Source organism: Symsagittifera roscoffensis, chromosome 7 (genome assembly GCF_963678635.1).
Source record: "Symsagittifera roscoffensis chromosome 7, txSymRosc1.1, whole genome shotgun sequence".
Lineage (NCBI taxonomy): Eukaryota > Metazoa > Xenacoelomorpha > Acoela > Convolutidae > Symsagittifera > Symsagittifera roscoffensis.
Genome location: NC_087068.1, coordinates 3,123,028 through 3,148,337, shown reverse-complemented (window position 1 = coordinate 3,148,337; position 25,310 = coordinate 3,123,028). Strand labels below are relative to the sequence as shown.

The 25,310-nt window shown below is 34.7% G+C and overlaps 1 protein-coding gene across 1 annotated transcript in view; it reads right to left on the bottom strand.

Annotated features, from left to right (window-relative positions):
* The window catches only part of LOC134851384 (uncharacterized), a 30,912-nt gene extending 6,639 nt beyond the window's left edge, over positions 1-24,273 (bottom strand). Inside the window, exon 1 of the mRNA XM_063867441.1 lies at positions 22,590-24,273. Coding sequence (XP_063723511.1) covers positions 22,590-24,015 — 1,426 coding nt within the window. The 5' untranslated portion in view covers positions 24,016-24,273. The remainder of the gene's footprint in view (positions 1-22,589) is intronic.
* Between the last annotated feature and the right edge of the window lie 1,037 nt (positions 24,274-25,310).

The following is a 25,310-nucleotide window of genomic DNA, read 5'->3' as shown; positions in this document are numbered from 1 at the left end:
ATTTATAACTACGAGGTTTCAATTTCAGGGAAATTTTCAAAGGAAGCTAGTTTTGATAGTGAATGATGTTTTTAAAACTTAAGCAAGCATGCGTATTACGCTTTGACTGCAAAGCAGTTGCCAAAAAAATTCAATCGCACTGATGATGTTAACTTCCTCTGCAACAGCTGAAAACTCGTGATTTGTATTCTGGACTAGGCTATGAAGCTTGTGGTTAAATTTGATTTCGTGGATGTTTTCAAGTAGAGCTACTTCAAGGTGCTGTATATGATGAATGATGATGGGAAGGGCGTCTTCTAGTGGGAAGATGTTAGCCAATGGGCAAAATATACTCATCTGTCGAACAGGGTCGTAATTACCTAGGGTGCCTGCATGTTGGTAGATTTGATGCAGTGTGTGAAGTTTAAGAAGTAGGGTGATGTGTATTTTTAGTTAATAAATAGAGGGCGATGGTGTGGGTTACGGGATGGTGAACTGTGTACATAGTGTCTTATTATGAACTCATAATAAGGGGACGTGTGGGTTAGTTTTGTATTTAACATAACTTCGTGTGAGCGGAGAATATCTATTTCTTTTGGTAAGGACTTCTTGAAGTTGTTGGGTTCTGTGATGTTGTATGTCGGATTTAGGGTAATTACCTATTGATTGAAAGTCTATGCTTGGGTTACGAGCAATTGCGCGTATACTTTCGTGTGTTAATTTCTTCAGAGGTTGTATTAATTTAGGGTATGGATGGAATAAGAAGATAATGCAAATCATGGAAAAACACGAGCTATACGTCTAACAGGATATAACTTTACACCAAAACACTCAGAAAAGAAAAAGCATTTTTCAAAGTTTCAAACAGCAATAAACACAGACTCAATCATGAATCCTTTCACCAATGTAAAATCGAACGAATCATGGAAATTTTCATCAACATTTCAAATTGATTTCTGAACTGATTTATGACAACATAGATATCCTCTAGGACAGAAAAGTAGTAGCAAAGCTTATACAGAAGGTAAAAAAGAGAAAATTTGCAAACTTGCTGAGTTCAATTTGATGACTTGTACGTAACAGTTTTCAAATGATCAATTTTGACAATTTTTCCGAGTAATCACAAGTTTCAGCTGCGTTTCAGTTGGGTCTCAGCATAGTTTCAGGTAGATAGAGTTCTGTTTTAAAAAGCAAGATCATCTAATGATGTAGTTAAGTGGTCAAATTAATATCAAATCTCATTGAGTTTTCGATTTTTTTTTTCAAAATATTTCAATTTTTTTGATAAAAAGTCTCAGTTTTTGCGCAAAAACTCTTTCTATTGACTGGCCATGAACCAAAAAAACTATTTTATTACCTTCATTCACCATCTATAAGTAATCTTTCAAGATGTTTACCCATTAGATCACACGCTCCAATTTTTTTTTCAAAGAAACTAGAGAGAAACCAAAAAAATGCCGTTTTTCTCACCGTTCTCTTACCATCACACAAACATGAAATCTTCTCAATTCTATCCTCTATCTTGATATATTTTAAACTCTAAATCCGACGGTAAAAGATAGCCTGCAGGCCGGAGGCTCTATTCCTCATCTTAAAACATGGGGGTCTGCAGGGATCACCTGATCACCTCACACCTATACTACTAATAGCATTTCCAAAAACTTTCTTCTTGTAATTCAATTATTTAAAAATTTTTAACAATTGCACAGTTTTTAATTCACTTTAACCCATCAGATTCCATTAGATGGATACAAATGTACTATGATCTAATCAATTCTTTGAAATAAAGAACGGGTTAAAGAGAATTTAAAATCAAATTCGATGTCTTAGGGTAATAATTGGTTATATTGGGGTTATTTTTGCTATGTGAGCTACTATAATAATTTATTTTTCATACTAGTTCGATGCAAGTTCTGTTAACTACAATGAGATTTTCGACTATAAAACCAGAGACAAGAAACTGTGAAACCAACTAATAATTTTTTATCCATGTGATTTTTTCAAGTCGCATAGTTCGCATTGATTTCGAGTTTCTTTAAGTGTTTATGGTTGAAATGCGACAATTTTAATCAAGTGATTATAAAATGAAGAATAAAGAACATCGTCATCCAATAAGACGCATCCTACTTCTTCACTTACTTCGTCGTTAATATCTTCTCTGACTTGGTCGCTTATTTCATTTCTGGGTTTCCCGCTTTCATCGTTGATTTCTGAACCGTCGTTTTGAACCAAACGACTATTTTGGCAAAACGTGTCTTCCCTTATTTGAGTCACAAGTGTTCTGAAAACTGGATCAGAAAACTTAATCAACATAAAGACAAGTAACAAGTCATTGAAATCTCCGTCGTCAACTTTGTCATTTACTTCATCTTTTTTTCGCCGCTCACTTTTTTGCTTAATTCTTTGCCTAATTTGTCGCTCATTTTCCCACTTACGTTTTCTCTTAATTTTTTGGTTGATCCGTCGATTACTTCGTTGTTTTTTTCGTCCTTTAATTTTGTGAATGATTTGCTTGTCTGGGCAGAGTACAGACACTAAAAAGTCACGTTTAATTTTTTTATAGTGAAGCAAAAGTTCAAAAAAAAATTGTCTTGTGGTTTCGTTGTTGCACGTTTTACCGTCCCATTCTTCGCCCCTTTCTTCGTTGTTTTCCGCACTGTCGATTTGAGTACTTCTATCATATTTGCAATCATTCTTCTCTCTCGTTTGAATATCAAAAAAGCTGTTAAATTCTGAATGATTGATAAAATTAAAGGCCATTAAGAAGTGGTTGATTTCTAATTTATCGAATTCTCTGTAATTTATCTCACTGCTTTTTTGTCGTTCACTTCGTCGCTTCATTTTTTGACTAATTCGTCGCTCGATTCGTCGCTGAGATTTTTTATTCATTCTCTGATTGCTTCGTTGCTTAATTCGTCGCTTAAATTTTTGGTTGACTCGTTGATGTGAGAAGCGTTGAGTCGCAAAAAAATTACGTGTCATAAACTTATAGAGGAAGAATAACTCGTCAAGGAAATCATTTTTAGTGTCCACTTCGTTCTGTATATCATCCCATACTTCACTGCGTTCTCCGTCGATTTCTGAACTGTCGCTTTGGATGATCCTATCAATTCTGCAATTTTGTTCTTCTCTCATTTGAGGTGCAACAATTCTTTTAAATTCTAAAAATTTAACCAACATATAGAAGAGTGAAAACCGGTTAGTTTCTTCACGGTCGACGATTTTGTCAATTTCCTCATTACTTTTTCGTCGCTCACTTCGTCGCCTCATTCGTTGCGTAGTTCGTTGCTTAATTCGTCGCTTAATTCGTCGCTTAATTCTTTGCCAAAATCTTCGCCTAATTCGTCGCTCACCTCGTTGCTTTTTTTTTCGCTTAATGTTACGATTGATTCGCCTGTCTGATCTGCGTTGAGCCGCAATAAAATTACTTTTAACAGTTCTATTGAGAAGGAGAAAATTGGAAACGAATTTTCTTTTGGTGTCCACGTCGTCATTCATTTTTTCCCATAGGTCAATATCAATTGTTTTTCTATAATTAGCAAATGATGAAGTTTTCTTGATACCACTGCCACAATGAGATCCAGCGTCTGGACTAAAGGCTGTAATGGGGCTTCGAAGAGACATTAAGTGATTAGAAAAAAAATTTTCTTTGCCAATTTTTTTTGCGATAATTTCAAGTTTGTCTGCTAGAAAAATAAATAGCCTCGATGACTTTTTAAACACTTTTTTGGCCTTTTCATGATCTGGATTCCATTCCAATGCTTCCAGTGCACAGCAAATAGAATATTTTCCGATATCTTCGAGGAATGAAATTAAAACAGACCAATATATATTAAGATCAGATGTATCAATTTCAAACTTTAAGGTCAACGTTTCGTGCGCTACATCAGAGAGACTGTCTGCCAATATCTTGCGATATTCTATCATTTCATCATTCCGGTGCTTCGCGGTCTTAATTTTTTGTGTGTATTCAATCCGTTTTTGTACGATTGCCTGCATTTCTTTCGAATCACCATAAGCGCCCGAAAACTTACCAGGTTGTAGGATTTCGTCAGATTTGCTTGATCGTAATCCCCGTTTTATTTCTCCTTTTTTGACATCCTCTTCTGTCAGTTGATCGAGCAATTTCTTACGTTCATCGTCTAGTGGGAGTTTCATATCTTTTTCAATTGCAGAACTTATACACTTGAGCAAAACCACCGCAACATCTATCAGCCTGTAACCCCCCTTCAAATACGGGTTGAGATAGAGAGCAGTTGTAGCTTGGGAAATTGTGGATAAAACTATGCCATTTAGAAAACATCGTCCCGAGTAAGATGAAGATTCTGCTACAACTGTTAATAAAAACTGTAGCTTCCAAAACTTGCTGAAAACGTCGAAGACTACTGAACCATGAATTGTGTATAAGTAATAGTTCAAATTTAATTTACCAATGATGATCGTTATCTTAGCAATATCTTTTTCGTCTTCTATCGCTGATGTGAACTTTCTCTGTTTTAAGTGCGTAACTCGTTGTCGTGTCAGAAACTTTAATCCAATTTGATAACTAATATTGCCGACAGTTGACTCTGTAATTTGACCTGGACGTGTTAGGATATCTGCCTTCTGTTTCCAGTTCTGCCACCTACTGACTGGCCCTGAAGTTGGCCATTCTTCTGCTTCTTCTGTTTTTTTTCTCCAAAAAGTTTCTGTCGCAGATACTCGCTCCAGCTGTTGTTGTTTTGAACTTGCGCTTGTTTGAATTTGCTCGTGTAAAAACCGGTTCCAACCAAGAAAAGAACGAATTTTGAAGTCAAAAAGATCATGGAAGCCATAAACAAAACATCTACTCCCGAAATTAGAGATCAGAATCGAACTTGTTTCTTGAAAATATTTCACTGAGAAATCATTGAAGTTCTCAACATCACCAAGAATGATCATTCTCTTAATTCCAAATTTGATTAGTTCCTCAATGTCTTCTATTCTGTAGATGTCGTCAATCTGGAAAACGTTCACACCCCCTGGTGTCCTGAGAATTCGAAGGCCTTCTACTTTTGGAAAGTGTATAAAGTTGCAAGAGTAAGTGTCTTCAAAATATTGAGTGGAAATATCTTCGAATTGCATGTAATCGTGAATAACTCCAACTAAAATTTTGTTTTCGTTTGAATCGCAGTTGAGAATTATTCTTTCGATATGCTCCGTAACTTTCAGCTCGTACACGTTCGCCCTAGTTTTCTTGTCGTCCATGATATTACACGAGTCGTGAACGATAACTAACTTGGTACTTGCTCTAGTGATGATAGACAACCAAGAGGAACCTTGATAGTGTAATTATGGATAATTTGAGCCTCTCTAGATCACTATATTTAAGAAATGGAAGTAATTCTTTAAGTATGTTCAGACACGTCGGGGCTGGTCTTCTCAAGAAATTTTTTCTTATGAATGCAACGTTTTACACGTCAAGTTCTTAGTCAATTATTGAGCCCTATTCCCTATTTCATTATTCCGAATCTCATTAAAAGTGACGGAGTATTTTTGCTCGGATGGGTTTTTCTCTAGACAAGTTCGAATTTTTAATCAGCTTTTTTGAAAAAACTATCAATCAAAATAATCGTTGTCTTGAGCTCACATCAAAAAAAAAATATTTCAACTGTGATCATTTTTGAAGTGTTATGGTGGCTGTAAAGATTGCCAATTTCGCAAGTTTGAGGAAAAACTGCACTCAAATAAGTCGTGCAATTAAATAGCATTTTAAGGTGCTATCAAATAGCATGCCTCGGCATGTCAACTAAGTAGTTTGCTCTATGCAAATTATACATCAATTGTATCTTAAAGCGTGAGTGGGAGGATGCTTATCAATTTTTTTCTTCAAAAAATCGATTTTGTTTTCATATCAGCAAACACTTTTTCTAAGCAAACATTCATCCATTGGAGTTCTGTCGGAGCAAGCAGGGATTCACACTGTTACGAGTAGTTTTGTTTTCAAAATATTTATCTAAAATACTGTTGTTGTTAAGATAATTTCAACACTTTCCAATCAGAGAGCAAGTCTGTAAATGGTGAGTAGTTTTGTATTGTGTCCCTGATCCTAAAGGGGGAGGGGTCTTTCCTGAGGTGGGGTGGGGGGGTTAGGTTGTTCAGCACGTAAAGGAAAATACTTAATACCTGGGAAAGGATGTCCTCATTTTATTGAGGACCCCTATCCTAGGATTTTGCAAATCGTTGTAAATTGGCATCCCTAAAGAAAAAGATCCAGTCCTTAGGATCTTGTTACGCTGACCTTAACAACCGGGTCCTAATACAAAAATTACTTCTAATTTCCCAAAAACGGTCCATTCTCCCGCATTTGTTAAAGTCATTCCTCTTAACTCCTGAAATTTTGCTTTTTTCTTCTAGTTTCTTGTGGATATCTTTTATGTCTTTATGTCTTTTCGTCCAGCATTTATCATGTTAATAAAGTTTTTCTATTAAATTTGAACCAAAGGATTTCTCGTATTGGTTTGAAGTAACACTTGGCTTGCGTCAACTCGTTTATTTAGCCGAAGCTACTTATGCTAAAACAGTGATTGAGCCCGAAACGAATTTTTTATTTCTGTGAAACAGGTAAAAACCAAAACAAGTTTAAGCCGAAATATAAAAAGGAAGAACAGTAAAACTCATCTAAAAATATATGTTTTGGAACTTAATGTTTTCGGCTGGTTTTCTATAGGCTGTTTTTGGATGGTCTTTCTTCCGCAGCTTCCAATAAACAAATAGGTTGTCTATAGGGGGAATTTCACTGATTGAGCTATTAAAGCTTCTTTTTCTCTTAGCTATGTTTTTGAGTAGCGCCGTTGTAAGAATTCTCGATCCGGAAAAAAAAATTCGGGTGAACTGTTATCAGCTTCTTTGTATGAGATGGCCCACCAGGTGTCCATATAACTGTCTTTTAGAAATGCCTTTTTTGGCGCCTTTATAGGCAAAGGGAATTGTCAAAATCCAGTCGAAAAGAAGAAAAGGTTTTGAGTCGAAAGGTGATAAAGCAAGCTTGTTTTCGCTTCACTGCCATATTAATGTGATCTTTCGAATCTATATTATAGATATACACTCTCAGTATTCTCCCAGTAAATATTTCATTTATGAGACTATGGTGCACCAATTCTTGCTGGGCAGTCCGTTTTATCTCTTTGGGAGTCAATTTTTGCGGAACTTTTGTTCTTTTCTACAAGGCACGGGATACTTTCCTTTCACTTTAGCAACTCGATTTAAACTAAACAAAATGTTTTTCATTTTAGCAAAGATCAGAAGGCTCTAAATTCCGATTAAAAAAGAGGAAAAGTGAAAAAAAACTGTTTTCAGATAAATCAAAATTTAGGCATATTTGTATAAGGTTGCTTAAAGTAGCTAAAAGCCAGTAGTTTACTGCAGCAAATTAAAGATGGAAGGAAGGGGTTGGTTTGTTGGTGGTGGTTAATTTGTTTGTAAAAATGGAGTAATGTTGGGATTTCTACTCACCATTAGGACCACTACAAACAGTTTCGGTTTTAGAGCATTGATCTCTCTGATCTACTTCCCACAAGTCAAAGTCTCCCCTTTAAATTTGAACACAACTTTCTTGTTGGTATCTTCGAACAGGAAATGGTCCTCAATATAAACTGAGAAGTTGAAGTCAGCTTTTATTTTCGCTAAGTCTTGGTATACATCGTCAGATTTTATGGCACAAATTGAGTGAAATCGACCGATGAAATGCTTGGCGAATCCTAAGTTGGTCTCACCAACTATCTTAGGTTTGTGCCGTAGTTTTTTTGTGATTAAAAAGCTGATTGTGGCTAATTGCTCGTCAATGATTTGGAGCCTCTTCATCGTGCTCGGAGCTATTTTTTGACGAAGTTTTCTCTAATTCCTTACTATCTCGAGTTCTTTCTTTCCTAATTTAGACTCCATTGTTTTACCGAATGCTGAATTAAGAAAAAAATTAAAGTTTCTCCTGGAATTCACTTGCAGCGGTTTTTTGTAGTTGATTGATGAGGTCGACAAATGGTGCCATCCCTTGACTTTGGCGGAATTGAAGACTTTTTCCGAGGTGAATTATTTTCATTTTCAGCTCGTGGTAAAATTCTAGGGTACAATACTGCAAAACATAACTTTCTTTAGGATGCAAGGTCTGCAGAAGCTTTGGCACCTTTGCAAATGTGGTGATTCCCAACTTCCCAACATGAAGACTTGGTCGTTGCTCTTTGCACCGACGACCACTACTTCAGGAGAGGGAGGAGGAGGGTAATCAGCGCCATGAAGCACTTTGGTTATGGTCAAAACAATGTCAAATATAAAACTTTACTCGGAGGTTTCGCTGGTGAGCAATATGTCTTCCAATCTTCTTTCAACTATTGAAAAACTGTTTAGTGGCAAATGGCATGTTTCCATATCCCCCTAAAAAAGTTTTTGCTTCAATTTTGAGGATGTAGCTTGATGCTTCTGACGGCGTAAAATTGTCGCGCTATTTATTGCTTGCTTTGTAAAAGAGTGTGACTTCGGGCTTAAAAATTTTAGAAAAGCAATCCACTATTTGTTTGGCAATTTATTGACATTTTTTGCAAGCGGTGCTTGCATAAATCGAACCGAATTTCAGAGTTTTTTGTTCTTCCACGTTTTTGCCCGTGTAAGTTTTTTTTATAATGAGACTGTCAAGGATATATATTCTTTGTCAGATGCAGGTACTATAGAAAAAATTTTTTCGGAATTGTTTTTTGCCAGTGCTTTGATTATAAAGTTTATTTCTTAAATCGACTTATTATGAGCTACCACTTGAACTAAATTTGATATTTTTCTTTTAATATTACACACATTATGTGACTAAACCAGAAATTTGTTGGTGTAATGGCAATGATCAAGTCCCATTTGATCATTGTCGGAAAAGTTTTTCGCGCATGCCCAAGAAACCGTAGCATCCAACCGTTGCTGGCCTTTTATACCGGTGAAAGTCTAAAATTTCTTTTTTTTTTCTACGTATATTGGTCTCGCTAACGATTCAAGGAATCTAATGAGTTCTTCTATCACATATCATATTCGGTTGGCTTTTATGATCAATCTTCGAAAAGTATTTTTTCCCAACTTTGATTACTTCTAAGTTCCCCCCAACTTTGAATACTTCAGGCTTGGGTATTGTGATGATGGAATCTTTGTCTTGATAGCAGAGTTCTTGATGTCTTCTCAGAGTTTCGAAGGAAGAACATTTGCGGCAATTCTCAAATTGGAATTGGTGCGAATTGTGCAGCACATATTCCTTAGTTTCTTGAGATTGAATATCAACACATAAAGATAATTTGACCCATCTTTCAGCAGCAACAGTTCGACCATCAGATTATTTATGAATCTGCACGTCAATCTTAAGCGCAACAATCTACCATCGTTCAACCTGAACATGAAATTAAAATTTGTATCTTGTTTTGCTGTGAAATATAAAAAAGGAGGATTGAATAGGCGAAGAGTGTTAATGAGGAGGTACTGAGATTTTTCTTTAAATAAGAAGAACTTGCTAACCGAAAAACGTTGATTTGAGAATAGTTCAGCTTTTCAAATCTGTCCATAATCATCAGACCCATTGGCATTACGTTTTACCCCTTGTTTTCCCTCTTTCTTTGTCAAAACCTTAGGTTGATACTTAATTTTTCTCCAGCCACCGTTTAGATGTGGGGCAGAGAGCCGGCTTATTCAAGCTGCAACAAAGCCGCAACAAAGCCGTGTACAAATCAACGTTCATCAACTCTACTGTTGATATTTGTGAGCAGAGTAGAAACAGAACTGAGTGCATCAGGTAGCTCTAGTTAGGATCCTGTTCTTTTTGGTGAGAAGGACGCGAAACTGATTTGCAGTTTTTCAATTCGGTCGATATTCCATCAGCTGCAATGGGAAGAGAAAAAAATGACCTGACTGACTATTTGTTCAATAATTTCCATTTTTTGATCTCCAGCTATTCCCTCAAAATACGCTGTGAACGAAATTTGTTTAGAAATAGCTTGGTGCTGTCGTATTTTCCAGTGTCCCAGTCTTGCATAGTGGGAATTTTGATCAACCCTTCTGACCCTTTCCAGTAGGAGAGCGTCTATTTACTCCTTTTTTGCATCATGACTTGAAGCAAATCCATTATTTATTCATCAATGTTTAGATAGTATCGAAGCAATGAGTGGTTCTTCAGCAGATGTTGTTAAAAGCTCTCCGCAGTGAGAAATATTGAATGGCAATAGATACATTGACTATGTGCCCTTTCAACGTGCCCGTTCAACGTGCCCGTGTATGTCATAAGCCCCCATGTTGTTCAACGTGCCCGTATGTCATGTGCCCGATCAAAGTGCTCCCGTCTCGGTCTTCTAAAAAACTACGGATTTATTTGTGACACTCATAATAAACAGTTTGAGGAGGAGGTGGAGTGAGGATCTTGTGGACTTTTTGCCAATGTCTTCTCAAATTTCTTCTAGAGCGCAGTGTTTTTTCCCACTGCCGGCAAGCAATAGGTGTCGCGATAGAAGTAGAGCTCAGCATTGTTTTTTGAAGTTACTTCGAAAGTAAATCAAGAAAATTTCAAGATTGAAATGAAACTGGTTTCAAAGAATCTACTACGATAATTCACTAGGATTAATAATATAAATTGTTACAAACAAAGACAAGAAAGAAGACATTATTGAAAGTTACATTTCACCGTGCACTTGATAAAAATACCTTCTTTTCCCCCAAATAGGCTTTTATTACAGCTTTAAGATATCTATGTCTCTTCGCCTGGTTCAATTGCAAAGTTTTTGTTTATTAAAAAACTGTTTCAATTACAGCCTTATTTTTTTCTGTTGTTTTTGGGGGCTAGCGATAATTTGTGTAAGGTCAGACAATTTTTAGGGGTCTTGTTTAGACTTTTAATTAACTTTTGAGCACTAAATTACATGCTTTATTGCTTAGAATGATTCAGATGGAGCCTAAAATTTGTCTCATGTTTTTAAAAAGGAAACCATCTTTAATAAAATTTTTAAGCCCACTTCTTGGTTTTTAACTGGGAATCATAAAAACTGGAAACATGAACACTAAAAGTGTTCAGAAAATAAAGCCCTTAATTATATAAATTAGTTGAATTATGAGACAATTATTTTGAAAAATGTTAATAATAGTAAACATAGATAGTAACTTGAATATGATGATAAGATAAAGTTCCACTCATGTGATTCAGTGTTCCGATAACCATTTCATATTATTTCCTTCGAAGTATCAAAGCCTGGCCGTTCGTTTAAGCCGGAAAAAGCTAACCCGGTGCTGCGCGTTGCTACGCTCCTCAGCAACGCCTCCTGTTCGATAAAATTAGGTGGAAAAAAAAATTTCTTACCAAAATATTGGAAAACAACAAATGTTTTGTATTGTTTAAATTAGAAGAGTTGGTTTTTGAAAATTTTCTGGAGGGTTAATTAAATACAAGTCACTAAAATTTACATGAGCTCGAGCTCAGTTCTAATGGTCGTGTTCAAAAAAAAACTTAGTACTTGAAGTTTTTTCCGTCATTTTTAAAGTAAAGTGTTCATTCTCGTTTTAATTTCTTGTAAAAGTATGTTGTTACTTTTTCCGAGCTATCTCAGGCCTAGTTAGTGTAAACACAGAAATAAGAAAAAATTCCGATCATTGAGAGTAGACTTCCGATCTTTTGAGAAAATCTGTTTTTTTTAAACCCAAAAAAAGCGAGAAAAAAGTTTTTTTCTTCAAATCCAATGAAACTACCCTCAATAAATCTATCAAAATTTTCTGAGCAGGATAAAGGGTCATATTCATTTTTTAAAAAAAAAATTCGGTTTTCGTTTTTTATGTTTTTTTACTAGAAAAATTGTCAGTTATACATGTAAAACAATATATAAACGTAACGTAATGGAAAAATATGGCTTAAGCCTTTCTCCGTAACTTTGCCTAAGACCTAGCTTACCCCGAAAAAAGCCAAAAATAAGGTTGGAATATCAATCTGGAAAAGCTGAATCATTCCATACTCATCCCTATTTTAAACAGAAAGCAATAACCTCAAAAAGATATTCCAAATGTTGTTCACTAGTGATCAAATGCGTTTATCTGAATCTCTCCCTCAATTTCTCAAACTACATATAGCAAAAAAAATTCTCGACTGGAGGATTTTTTGTAGTTTTCTTTCAAGTTTTTTTCTAACACTTTGCCTAAAATATTACAGAGCAAACTTTAAGTGATCTATTTTTTCAGATAAACTCTCAGACAATTTTTACACGTACGGTCACCTTGAAGCAATTTAAAAATCACTCAAACAAAAATGAAAACTTGAAACTTGAGGAATAAGAATTGAAATCAGAAAAAAAGTTTTAGGTAATTAAAAGTCTAGAAATGTAGCTTTAGTTTCTTGGTGCTTAGAAAGCTGCGTTTGAAGGGGTTCTTTGGATGAGACTCGGAAATTTTAGGTCAATTGTCCCCGCACTCCGTGTCGATGAAATCCGAGCATTCGAATAGGAACTTAAATGTTCTGGAGTTGAAACTGCTTTCCTAACAAATTAAACGGGAGACATTGCTGTCTGAATAACCCAGTAGGATTCCCGCTCTGCATAATCACGATTGCAGCACTCTTATATTTCATACAATGAGATTGACTCGCAGTCATACGCAGTCATACGCACAAGCAAGGTCTTAAAGTTTATCTCAGTCTTTTCTAATGCCGGATAGCTTTCGTTGTTGTTTTAACTCTCGTACATCCGCTTATGTTTCTGTCGAAGTAGATCGAAATGATCCAGTAGGTTTTGCGTTAGCAATGTGAATTTTTGAAATCCATTCCTCGTTCTTATTGTTTTTTCGGGGAGCCATGTCCTTGAAATTATTGCTCTAGACGGAGAGGCTTTCTCTCTCTGTCGATGGATGACTGCAATCGATTCTAACGTGTGTATTTGGTAAATGATTGTTCTTTCTCGATCAAACACTGGTAATATTTGATAAAATTACTGATAAAATGACTGAATTACTGCAGTGAAATTAAAAAACTGAAAACTATTAACTTATCTCTCTTTACTATTGAGAATGAGATCATGAAAGTTGAACTGAAAACTATTAACTTATCTCCCTTTACTATTGAGAATGAGATCATGAAAGGGGTGGTTTGACTCAATTAGGCTAAAACTAATAAATTCCTAGGATATACTATCAGTTTTTTTTATTCTTTTACGCATGACATCTGAACAAATTACGCATGTTCGAAAAAATGTCTTGCGGCCCAAAATATTGAATATCACGTTATTTGTTTATCAGAAGATAAGATTAGACAAAAATAAACATAAATTTATTTGAGGATCAACAGTGTTTATTATTCAAAGTGCTGCTTCGAAATCAGTTTTTAGTCCTGCTTTAGAACAAACAGACAAAGGTTATAATGAGTGGAAAAAGACCACATTATGCACGACATTATAATCTTACAAGAAAACTTTCATTGATGATCTATAGGGATAGATAAGAATTTGAAAAAGTTGGTGATTCAAAAACTTCTTTAGTTCGTTGTATTCTTTCCATTAACAAAGTTGAAAATCTACAGAACAGTACATCATTTATCAGTTCTTTATGAATCTACAATTTAAAATTTTTAAAAAAATTCTTTCAGTGGCATAAAACTAAATATAAGAGATACTACACACAAAAAATTCCTTAAGTGTTTGTATGAACTACGTGATTTCTTGTCTTGTTATGTGAGATTTCCGATAAATAGTTTTTTGACTTTCATCATACGAAACAGCTGCTTAAAACTCAGTTTGTTTTCAGTTTTTTTGTGGACATTCAAAACAGCGTCGAAGAAGTTTTGGTGCTCTCGCACAAACTCTTGGGAGAGCAGCAATCCCTTTAAGAAAATAATCAAAGCCCCAGCTGCAAAAAGAATCAGAGCAGATTTATTTGAAATCGCAGCTCCAAAGATTAGAAAAGTTGTTAGTGGACAAAAAAAACTCAATGAAATTGCAAGAGATGTTGGAACAGAAGCAGTTCGAAAACAATTAGGACGTGGAAAGAAGAAACCTACGCGTAAAACTAGAGGAACAATTTCTCTAAAAAGAAGGACGAAAAAGGGTAGAATTTGTGAAAACAATTTTTGAGAAAGAAATGAGTATAAGTCAAAGTAGCCATTTTTGGTACGAAGCTTTCCAAACTCTTCTGTGGAGATTTTTGATAAATTCCTATTTTTGGAAACAATTATTTCATCTTACACACAAAAAAGTTTTTCGCAGTACTTCCGTAGGTGAAAGTAGTTCTTAGTTTGAATTTGAGACGGACCGTAATATCTATTTGGATATGGGTGATGAACACCTCAGTCTAAAACTTCAATTAGTCGAAGAAAGAACGTTCGATGCTTTCAAGAGAAAAAAAGCTGAACTTAAAGAAAATCAGAGGAAGACTCACATGAGGAACCGGAACCGGAACCTTACTTAACTTATCTAAGCAATATATTACACTCTCTATTCTCAATTGTGAAGTTTAATTTAAAAATACAATTGCTTAGAACGCCAATGGATTACATCCTCATAAAGCACAATCATCGAACGAGTTCAACTCGTCGGCGGTGAGTAACAAAGGAATACTTGCGTGTCAGGGATATGTTTTTGAAGTTTTTCTGGAAGCAGTTGATGTGCATCCTTTCACTGATAGATCAAACTCCTTGGGAACAGGGATTTTTTTTCACTCTATGGGAGGCTTGCCATTGATTTATTAAAAAGAGAAAAATTATTACTACCAAAAACCAAAGTTCGAATCAATTCAAAAATTCCTTTATTGTTTTCAATGTTTTTCCAGCTTCCCTTAAAGCAAGAAACGGAAGTGATGGTGTTGGGAGAATGACAATTAAATGTTCAATTGACAAACTCGTAAAATTGATAAAAGGTACGTTTTTTTGTCAATTTATAGGTTCCTTAAAACATTTGTAAGGTTTGTGGATTTTTTCATCGTTATTGTTTCTGTACTATATTTATATTTTTAGTATTAGTAGACAACGAAAGCTGTATAATTGAAAACCCAAGAAGCTTCTACAACTTAGACTGTAAAACAGTGTTCAATAGCTTTTGTCCAATAGATAAAACATGTATGTGGGCATTAGTGATTCAGTACCTAAATACATTCATTAAATGTAATTCATTAACCTCACTTTTTATCCTATATTGCACTATCAAACGATTAGTTTCTTTGCTGTTAGATAAAATTGAATAAAAGGGATATAAATTAATTGAAATAAGCATTTAATGGACTTTTCGAAAAAGAAATTCTTTCTATGATATTTTAATTCACATTCACATATTTCTAAACCGAAACTTATTTTAGTGGAAATTTACCAGCGGAAATTATAATTCATTTACTAAGTTGTTTTGGATAAAACCGTATTTTCAAGATGAAAATGTATACGCAAGTAAAGTTATCAAAACTTTTCTGAAACTTACCATCCAAAACTCAAGATGCTAGATTTTTGTAAGAAAAAAATCTTTTCATATCTCGTAGGAGTTACATCGGCAGACTCGAGCGCAAAAAAATTTCGGACGCCAAAAACTTTCTGAAGCCTACCATCCCACTATCTGAAACCTGTCCTAATACATTAGAAAACTTATTCCTTATCTTAAGACATTAAATGTCCATTGTTTATCCTAATGCATGGGGAAATCTATACACTATCTTAATACATGGATAATTCGGGCACAAACAATTTCGTGAAGCTTACCATCTGAAACTTGGGTTAACACATCTTAAAACAATGAGAAACCTATTCCCTATCTTATTACATAGCCTACTGACAGGATGTTTTTTCTCTTTCTTAATACATGGAGGTCAGCAGGAACAACACCCCCTCCCCACCTCTGCTCAATCTTCTAATACTAAAATATCAAATAATGATGCCGAAGACAGCTACTTTTCTTATTCAAATTTTGTTCTGTTTTTTTTTTGAGTTTTTCATTTAATGAACAAGAAATCGCATTGTGTTACTTATCAGTTACTTCACTTGTTGTGGGTATTGAGAACCCACTCTCTACGTCAAGACTGGTTGATACAAGCCAGCCAGGATGAGGTGGGGTTTGTGTGGTAAATGCATTAGTAACTTATGCTTCATTGAAACCACATTTTTAACTTTTAGTTATGAAACTTTAAATATAATTATCATTTTAAGTAGCAATAGTAAAAATTTCACCATTTTAAGGCCAACTTTATCAATTGTGATTTAAAAACTTAAAACTTTGAAAGTTTGCTCCTTCTCGTACCAAATTAATGCTCAACCACAGCAAGTGGTCTATCAAATCCTTTTAACATTTATAAGCAAAAACCTTTGAAAGATCAGAAATTTTCAGAAGTTAAATGTTGAAAAAAGGTTGAACTAATTAACAAAGAACAGTTTAGAGGGGCTCACATTATCTATAAGTAAAAACAAACTTGTGTGTTCTAAATTTTCCAAATTCCAATTAGACGTCAAAACAACTACCGTGGCAAACTCAGCTCCTTCGATTTCATCCATTTGGAAGAAACAAACTGACGGTAAGTCACGACCTTCGCTCAACCCAGGTTGACCAAATATACTAGTCATAAACTTTTCAGTTATAGAAAAATTCTGCACTCATATTTTTCACGCAATTCCATAAATTTACAAAAATGCATTAGAGTCATCGCTTTGTTATTTTTCAAAAGCGGAAATTGTATATCTAGAATTTTTTTGTTTTTAAGATATTGTCAAAATTTTTGGGTTGTGTTCGTAAACATATACAAGTGAAAAACATCTTGGTTCAATCAAAGCCTCAGGTTTGACGCTCTTGCAATAACAATTTATGGGAAACTTCATGAACTGTCTTAGACTTCTCTTATACAAATGATGTAGCGAGAGTATAAATTTTTAATTTTTGATGAAAGCTTTCAAACTTTGAATTTTTAATTAATCAGGCATTGCTTGAGACATACAAAAAAAGTCCAAACAAAAAATAGGCGTTCTGAAAGTTCTTGAAAATTTTTCAGCGAAAAAAAATCTAACTTTTGTGTATCCATGACCACATTATGCACACAAAAGATAATTTTTGCATGCAACAAAAAGTTTTTTGAAAAACATTTTTTGAGTACAAAAGTTGTTTTGCGGTTGATTAAAAAGATACATTTTTTGGCCAGTTTCGCAGCTACCTTAAAACATTATTGTTATCACCAACAAACAAAATGTTAGACAAACATTAAGCGCTTTTTTATGCAATAAACATTTTTCCTTATTATACATGGCGATACAACTACTTTTATGTCAAACAACTTTAAAATTTTTTGATAATTCGACGACATTAATTTACCAAAAATATTAAAACTTGTATAATAGACTTAGCATGTGGAAAAGTATAGTTTGAATATGGAGGTCAACCCGCGAAGTGTGTAGCACTAGAAGCAAGAAAAGCTCTTTGGGTACAAAAGTTTTTTGAAAAGAGGATAGCTTCCAACAGATCTAATGACTCTTTTGGGATATCTATCACTACTGGTAAAATATTGGAATCAACTGACTTGTAGATATATTCTTCTATAGTATACGCGCATTGCTCAACGAAAGCTGTACCAACATCAGAATAGCTACTGTTTTCTTGAGACACAATAAAAATTTCTGGTTTTTCACCATATAAGTTATGCCCTGGTTTTATCTCTAAATCTTGCAAAAGATTTAATTCGAGGGCACGCTTCCGCCAATTATTTGCGAAACATGAAATTTCATAAGTGGACCTTAAAGATGCTGATAGGGTAAGAACATTGGAAAAATTAGAACATCAAATGAATTGAATGCTTTTGGACCAGATACGAATAGAACAACGTGCCGCTTCTGAGTGGATGAAAATTGATCTTTTAAGTACAGACTCTCCACAAGTGTCAAAGTGTCCTTGCTACAAATATGGGTAAAATTTTCCAGTTGAAAAAGAAACAGGTTATTTTATAGTTTTAAAAATCCAATTGGCGCGAAGAACGTGTGTTTTTATACCTACTTTCAGGGGCGGATTTAGGGGGCGGGGGGTTGGGCTGACGCCCCTCTCCCCTCAGGGATTCGAATTCGACCCATGCCATGCCGACCCAAAGGGTCCCCCTCTTTGTACTATTTTGACCCTTTTCAGCTGACTGACCATAAATTTTTTCTAAAAGCGCCTTCGGAGCCAAAGTATTCTAATTTTGAGGGGGGAGCGCACGCCGAAAAAACGCGATTTTTTGGCCAAAATTTTCCAAAACTGCCTAAAAACGCTTTTTTCGGCATTTTTTTCAAAAAATTGCCTGTTGCCTGCGGCGCAGAAAATTTGGTCAAAATGAGGTCTCAGAGTGATTCAGAAGAGCTCAGAAAACCACTTTAGTTCATGTGAAAAAAAAGGTCGACAACATTTTCGGAAAATTTTTCGAAAATCCCTCCCTCGAGAAAATCCTAGATCCACCCCTGCCTACTTTATACAATAAGTTAAATCTATTTTTTTCTAAGACCTATTTTTTTGGTACAGTTGAACACGAGGTCAGGGCAAAAAATCAAACTTTGCATAAAAACCTATCGAGTATAAAAGAATAGTTCTTTGCAAACAGTGACAAAAAAATAAAACTTTTAGAAATCTCGCAAAAAACTCGTATCTCGTAGAAAAAATAGAATAAGTATAGGAAAATGTGAGCCAAAAATGATTGCCTAGGCTGAGAGGCTATTGTACAAATAAAAATTGGCCCGGCACAAGCTGGTGGTGAAAAATTGGTTAATCACGACAATTTAGTGAGATATGATAAATGTTCACAAATGAAGTCGAGACTTTGTGTTTTATGTTTTGACCATTCTAGGCCAAATAAATGTCCCAGTTGGACAAAAAATCAATAGTCGACAAAAGGCTTTATAGTCATGCTCAATCAATAAATTGAGTCAATAGATTAAAGATTGACAATTGAACAGAGACAAAACGAATCAGTTTCAAGCATATTGTCAATCTCTGATAGATTCACTTGACGCGAAAAACTTTAGTTGACGAATCTTTTAAAATCTCTAAGAAAAGTTCGTGTAGGTTTTTGTTTCACTTGATTATTTATTTACACTTGATTTTCAATGAAAGCCGTCAATTTCAACAAGCAAGGTGAAGAGCGGCAAAATTCTAGGAAACTTTTTTATAGTTCTGTATCTATATTTTTTTTTATAAACAACGCCCGGATATTTGGAGACAGTCACACAAAAACTTAATCTTTTCTACAATAAAAAAAATCGAATCAAGACGTTTCGATAGAAAATCCTAATTTCTTACATTCTATGGGTTTATACATAGTTAATTGCATAAAGATTGAGTTCAAACTCCATTTAAATCTTTTTCCGTTTTGAAAAAGTGGTAATTGTAATTTTTCAAATTGGTTTAGAGCAAATTAACCGTCTTTTTAACCTAGAATCAAGTCTTTCTTAACCTAGAGTCGATCATAGCATTTTTCTGTGTTTTTTCTTTGTTTTTTCAAGCTGGTTTTTAAATAGATGTCGTTCTGCTTATTTCATTTAAATATCATCTTAATCATGTTAGGATTCGATCTGGGAATCTAGATCTAAACAGTCTCTTTTCCTTACTTTCAAAATTGGCGGACGAATATCATCGTAGAAATAACGGTGTGTGTCATTACTCGAAGTTTTTAAGTTGTACTCAATTTTTCGTGAAAAAAAAATAAAAATCACCCGGCTGCAAACTTCCACCCTATTTTCAATGGTCGGAACAAAAGTTTCTGATCAAAAGAACCACTGGCGACAGAAAATGGAATTTCAGAACTGCGAAAAGTTTAACAATAGAAGAAAATGTTTCAGATCGCCCTTAAAGAATTTACTCTCAGGACAGTTACTAAACTTTACAGTCAAACTCAAAATCGAAACTTAATATCGAGTCTCTCGAATCACCAGGTCAAACACAAAGTCAAGACATAAAATCGAACACAATTTTGAAATATGAAACCTATAGAAATTTTTCAAACCGTTTTTTCATAAATGGTTCAATTAAATTTTAAGCAAAAATCATGGAAAAGTTCTACCTCTTTGCAATAATTGAATCGAAAAAAGCGGAAAAACGATTGTTCAAAGGACAGCTTGAAAAATATTTTACTATCATTTTTTTTTAAATCTATCTGTCTAAAAAAATCTAGTTCATTGACATAATAGCCGTATTAGAACCCGAATCTGGGACAAAAAAAAAAACAAACAATTATTAAGCAAATTGGTTTTTGAGGTTTTTTAAAAAAATACAAAAAAAATGCTCCAAGCCCATAGGCTTTATTGGACCAGCAAATAAAATTCTACAATTCGACACAGCAGTTTTTTTTGAAAAGACGGATTTTCTAAAGAAAATTTCACGGTTTTCGAAATCTCACTATAGAAAGAGTGCTTCAAAGCTGTAAATAAAAATTATTTCCATCAAGCTAATATGAGTAAATTAGATTTTCAAAACTGTAAAATTAGTAGCTTAACGTTGCTTATGTAAATTCCATATTTGTAGCTATACTCTTTAGTTGATCCGATATCCTCGTCACATAGTACTAACTTTGTGTTCCGCAGAAACCCACGAAGGCCCGCATAAGACTTGGAAACAAGTTTTCTTGGCGTCTGCTGCCCAACATTGTCACAGATAGGGGCTGCTGAAAGCATTGTTAAACAGACATTACTGAGTGAACTGTTTGAATTAAGGTTTTTTAAATTGTGTTATCTGATATTTTTCATTTGTTAGTTATTTCAGATGTGAAAATTTCTTCAATTCCGATGCATTTTTTTCGCAATTTAGGTCCTTCTTAATTTTTAAAAGTGTATAAAATGTTAGAAAATACTGTTTTTGTCGCTATTTGGAAGTTTCTACCACCAATGGATCAGAGTAAAATTGCTTAAAAAAGAAAAATGTTAACCTAATTTTTGGCTCGAATTGCATGGTTTTTTGAGAATGGTTTATCTCAGATTTAAATGCAGATCTGAAATTTAGTTTTCATGGTTATTTCGAACTCTAAAAGTCTACTAACGGTAGAGGATAGTAATAGTTTGGGATCATCCATTTGATTATAACTCACTTTGGTCCAATACTTTTAAGTAGAAAATCAATTGAAATCCTTTAAAATCAATAAAAATTTCCGATTAATTGCCAAAACCCGCTACATATAAATCCTTTTCCGCGTTACTCACACCCTACTCATTTTTTTCAAATTTGCCTAATTTTGTGAATTAAGGTACCATAAACGTCTAACAGCAATTTCGTATTTTTAACAACCAAATTGAACGCCTCATGCTTGCCCAGTCCCCCCACACTTATCCCCACTTGCTTTCCACAACGCCTAACAACCAAAAGCCCCCAAACCCCAACTTAACCTCATTCCCTCAGACACCTTTTTAACAGTCACCCTCCCACTAAGCTACCCAACCTATTACGCTCCCCGCCAAAAGTAACAACCCTGTAAGTTTAGGGGTTTAATTACGGGTAGAGGGCGTACTTTCGTGTCTTGTGGTAAATATGGGGTTGTTTGGTGGGGTGAGGGTTTGTAGTAAAGGATCAAAGAGAAAATGGTCGGAGTAAGGTTGTGGTTAGTAATTCAAAAACAATGAAAAAAATGGCAAACAAGACAAGCAGACAGCGAATCTTTTCTCCTAAGTTAAAGGTAAGAATCAGTTAACAATTACGTTCAAATTTGAAATGAACATGGAAACATTTTGAAAACTACAGGTTATTTCTTCGCAAAAATGAAATTTAGAGTTTTTACATAACAGTGCGTCGGTTATTTATACTTTTGAATTGATTTTATTAGAATTATAAGGAAATCGACCATTAAAATTTATTATAATTGATTATAATTTATGGAACCTCATTGCGCGTGAGCACGAGCAAAAAAGCTGATACATTCTGATTATTGAAGATTTTTGTAAAAATGGCATGCTGAAGTTTTGATTTAAGTTGATTTAAAAAGTTAGGTAATGTGGTTTTTGGTACAACTGATTGACGTTGTGATCCAATATTTCGATTAATTTTCTCTAGCTTACTTTGTTTGAAGAAACCAACATTTTGTAGCTTTCTTTCGTTGCATCTTAATTGTGTTTCATTAGATGCTTCTTAAAAATGATTGTATGAGAAAATTATACAAGTAAGCAAAGCTTCAAACGTTTGTTGTCCAAGACAAATTTTCAGCTTCATTATGAGGTCAAACTGTGTATTTTGTGGGGTGTGACGGAGGCCATCAACAGGTTAAAACAATTTATCACTCAAAATTGCTCCAAAAACCGCTGAAGTTGCGGAGTCAGCAAAAAAACAATGGCGGAGTACGAAAAAATTTGTGGAATCATGTTTGTATAGTACCAATACGATGTCCTGTTACCCACTTAAATTTGCAGAATCGGTTACTTTTGCGATCTTACAAACTTTGCAGAACACACTTATGTCTGCGAAATTAGCTTTCAATTTGCGGAATACTGAACAATTGGTTATTTTTGCTCGCTGCGTAATTTGTGATAAATCTCGTGTGACATTGCTTTTATTTAGAGATAATTGTGCGCGAATTTCACGGAAACTCCTGGAATCCACTTACTCCCTAGATCATCTTTAAAAACTCTTCACCAGATTCCAGTGATCTACAGACACCAAAATATGCGCCTATACAATGCACAGTATGGTCCCGTAATGTTGTTTAAAGCACACCTGATACTGATGGGTCGTAAACTGGAACGCCATGTTGGTTGAGAAGTTGCTTCAACATTTCTGTCAGCACAGCATGTTCAAGTCTGCCGCTCAATGCACACACATCATTCCGATTAGAACTATCCCCGGAAATTGAGGCAAAAATCTGCTTGGCAATTCTGGCTAAAAAAACCAGCAGCATCGTTTTGCCTGATCCTTTGCAGCCTCTCACAATTAACCTCAAGTATCCTTTTTCCGTCGGGTTTCGTAGATGATCAACCACTTTCGCAATTATATTCAGCTGTTCTTCTGTCCAAATTATGAAACGTTCTCCTCTTTCGCGCTTGACTTCATCTCCATGATTCTTTTTTAACTCCAGTTTGGCAACACGGTTGCTGTCGGAAGTCGAATAATCACTTTTTGTTTTCTCATTGTCAACGTTTTTATTTGATTCTGTTTGAATTCTCATGGTTTCATCTTTTGAGTATTTACCCAGCAAGCCAGCAGAATTGTTTTCACTTTGCCTTCTTTTCAACCTAGAGGCAATTTCGAGAAGTGGTTTTGCATCAGGGTCAAATCTAGGGTCATTAAACTGGCCTTTGTTCTTGTTGGTAGCCTGCATGTAGTTGGTTACCAATTGATCATGGATTAGAGCAGCAGAAGTTTCGAGAGAGTTCAGAGTTACTAACCGCGCAACTGTTATCTCGAAATAAGTCTTTTCTTCTGTGTTTAAATCTGGAAGTTCTTCTCGAAACCACTTTAAAATTCGAAACCACTCTGATGCAAATGTATCTGGATTTAGTTCACTTCTACTAAAAATGAAATTATGACCTTCTGGATTCCTGATTGAATCAAACTTTTTTTTGTTGTCATCATGCAGCCAGCAAATCACAGAGTGTATCGGAATGGAATGTACCAATTTTGCATGGCCATATTGCATCAAACTTCGAACGAACTGGCCGTGACGCTTAATGTCTTTTTGTATTTTCTCTGGCGACGATCCTTTCCCTCCCTGATTCTTTATATTAAACACAAAGAAGCCTTTGGCCGGATGAGCGACAACAATGTCAATTTCAACGTGCGCACTTTCACTCTTGAAAATTTCTCGTGGATTCACATTCGGGAAAACCATCATACCTTTCTGATCAGGATCTGCAGCTTCTAAAAGCAGTCTGTAAATTTTAATTTCGCCCACCTCTCCTGTCTGCAAAGGTTTTAGATCATTCTGCAGCTTTTTGGACATCTGCGTGTTTTGTAGGAACAGCCTAGGAACTCTAGCTACGGGAACTGACGATACTTTTCCGTTTGTTTCCCAGTTTGGGTACTGGCAGCGAAGCATCTTAAGTAGACTTTCATTATCAGCAAATGGAACAATATGTCTTCCCGGCATATGTAATCTAAAGTTATCAAGTTCTCGATAGAAATCACCAGCTGAATTTTCTGCCATTTTGGACGTCGAGATACGTTTTGTTTTTTCAATGTGAAAGGTATGTTAAGACAACAGAAGTAAATATATAATATGATTAAACAGATAAACCGAGCACGTTATTTGGAGATCTAATTTTTCACAGTTGCTGGGTAAAAACTGGTCTCATGATTATCACATAGCTAAAAACATGGTTTACCGTTTTTTCATCATAATGTCATCGTAACATACTGTAAAGTAGACATGTCATAACTTACGTCAATATTTGAGGAAATCTAGCTAATTTGAGCATTAATTTTTGAACGTGTGCTTTTTGTAGTTATATTTTTGTATTACTTTAGTGTGAAGTTATACAAACGAAGCCATTGCTATTAAATTACGTGGCTGAATCTAGAACAAAACACTCGCTAAAAAGAGGTTGAGATTTATAGCATATAGCATAGCAAATATTAGAGTTTTACGTCATTATTTGAAAAAATCTTACTAATTTTAGCATTACTTTTTGGATGTGTGAATTTTGAAGTTATGTTTTTGTATTACTTAAGTGTGAAATTATACAAACGAAGCCATTGTTTTTAAATTACGTGAGTGAATATAGAACAAAAAACTTTCACACAGGATAGCAAAAACAAACTGTGGGAAATACAGGTTTTCTTCGATATGTAGACATGGATCATATTGCCGACTCGTCATGCAGAAAAAGCACATAACACTGGGAGTAAAATTTAAAAAAAACTAAAAAATCAGTTGCTCTTTATATCCTACAACGTAGTTTCTCCGATCAATATCTATTATCTGGAAATTAAATTTCAATTTGTAAACATAATCAAATAAATTGAATATTTATGGTCTATCTCTAAAGTTTTAGAGAATTTATCTTTCTTTTTCTATGCTGCTGTCGTTTTGTAGACTGATTTTAGAAGTTTTTGATTCAATTGTACTATAATTGAATTGAAATTTTTATTTGTAAAATTTACTGCAGTCTCTGTTTTAAGAAAGCAACGCTCAAGGTTTGCATTGCTCTGACTAATTTGAGCGGAAAAAAAATTAACATGTAACTTTTTTGAATGTATTTGGTTATAACGATTTTTAAGGCTGAAAAGCGGTAATTTTATGATCCATTTCAATCAATGTTTTTTGGATTAAAATACCATAAGGTTACTATCCTTCATACCCTTAGATTCCATTACAGTCGATTATAAACGATTAAAATACCTTTTATTCAATATTGGTGGCAACAACTGATTAGGCATGTGCAAATGTTTTCCAGTAAAATCCAAACTTGAGCGTTGTTTTCTCATAACAGACTTTGATTT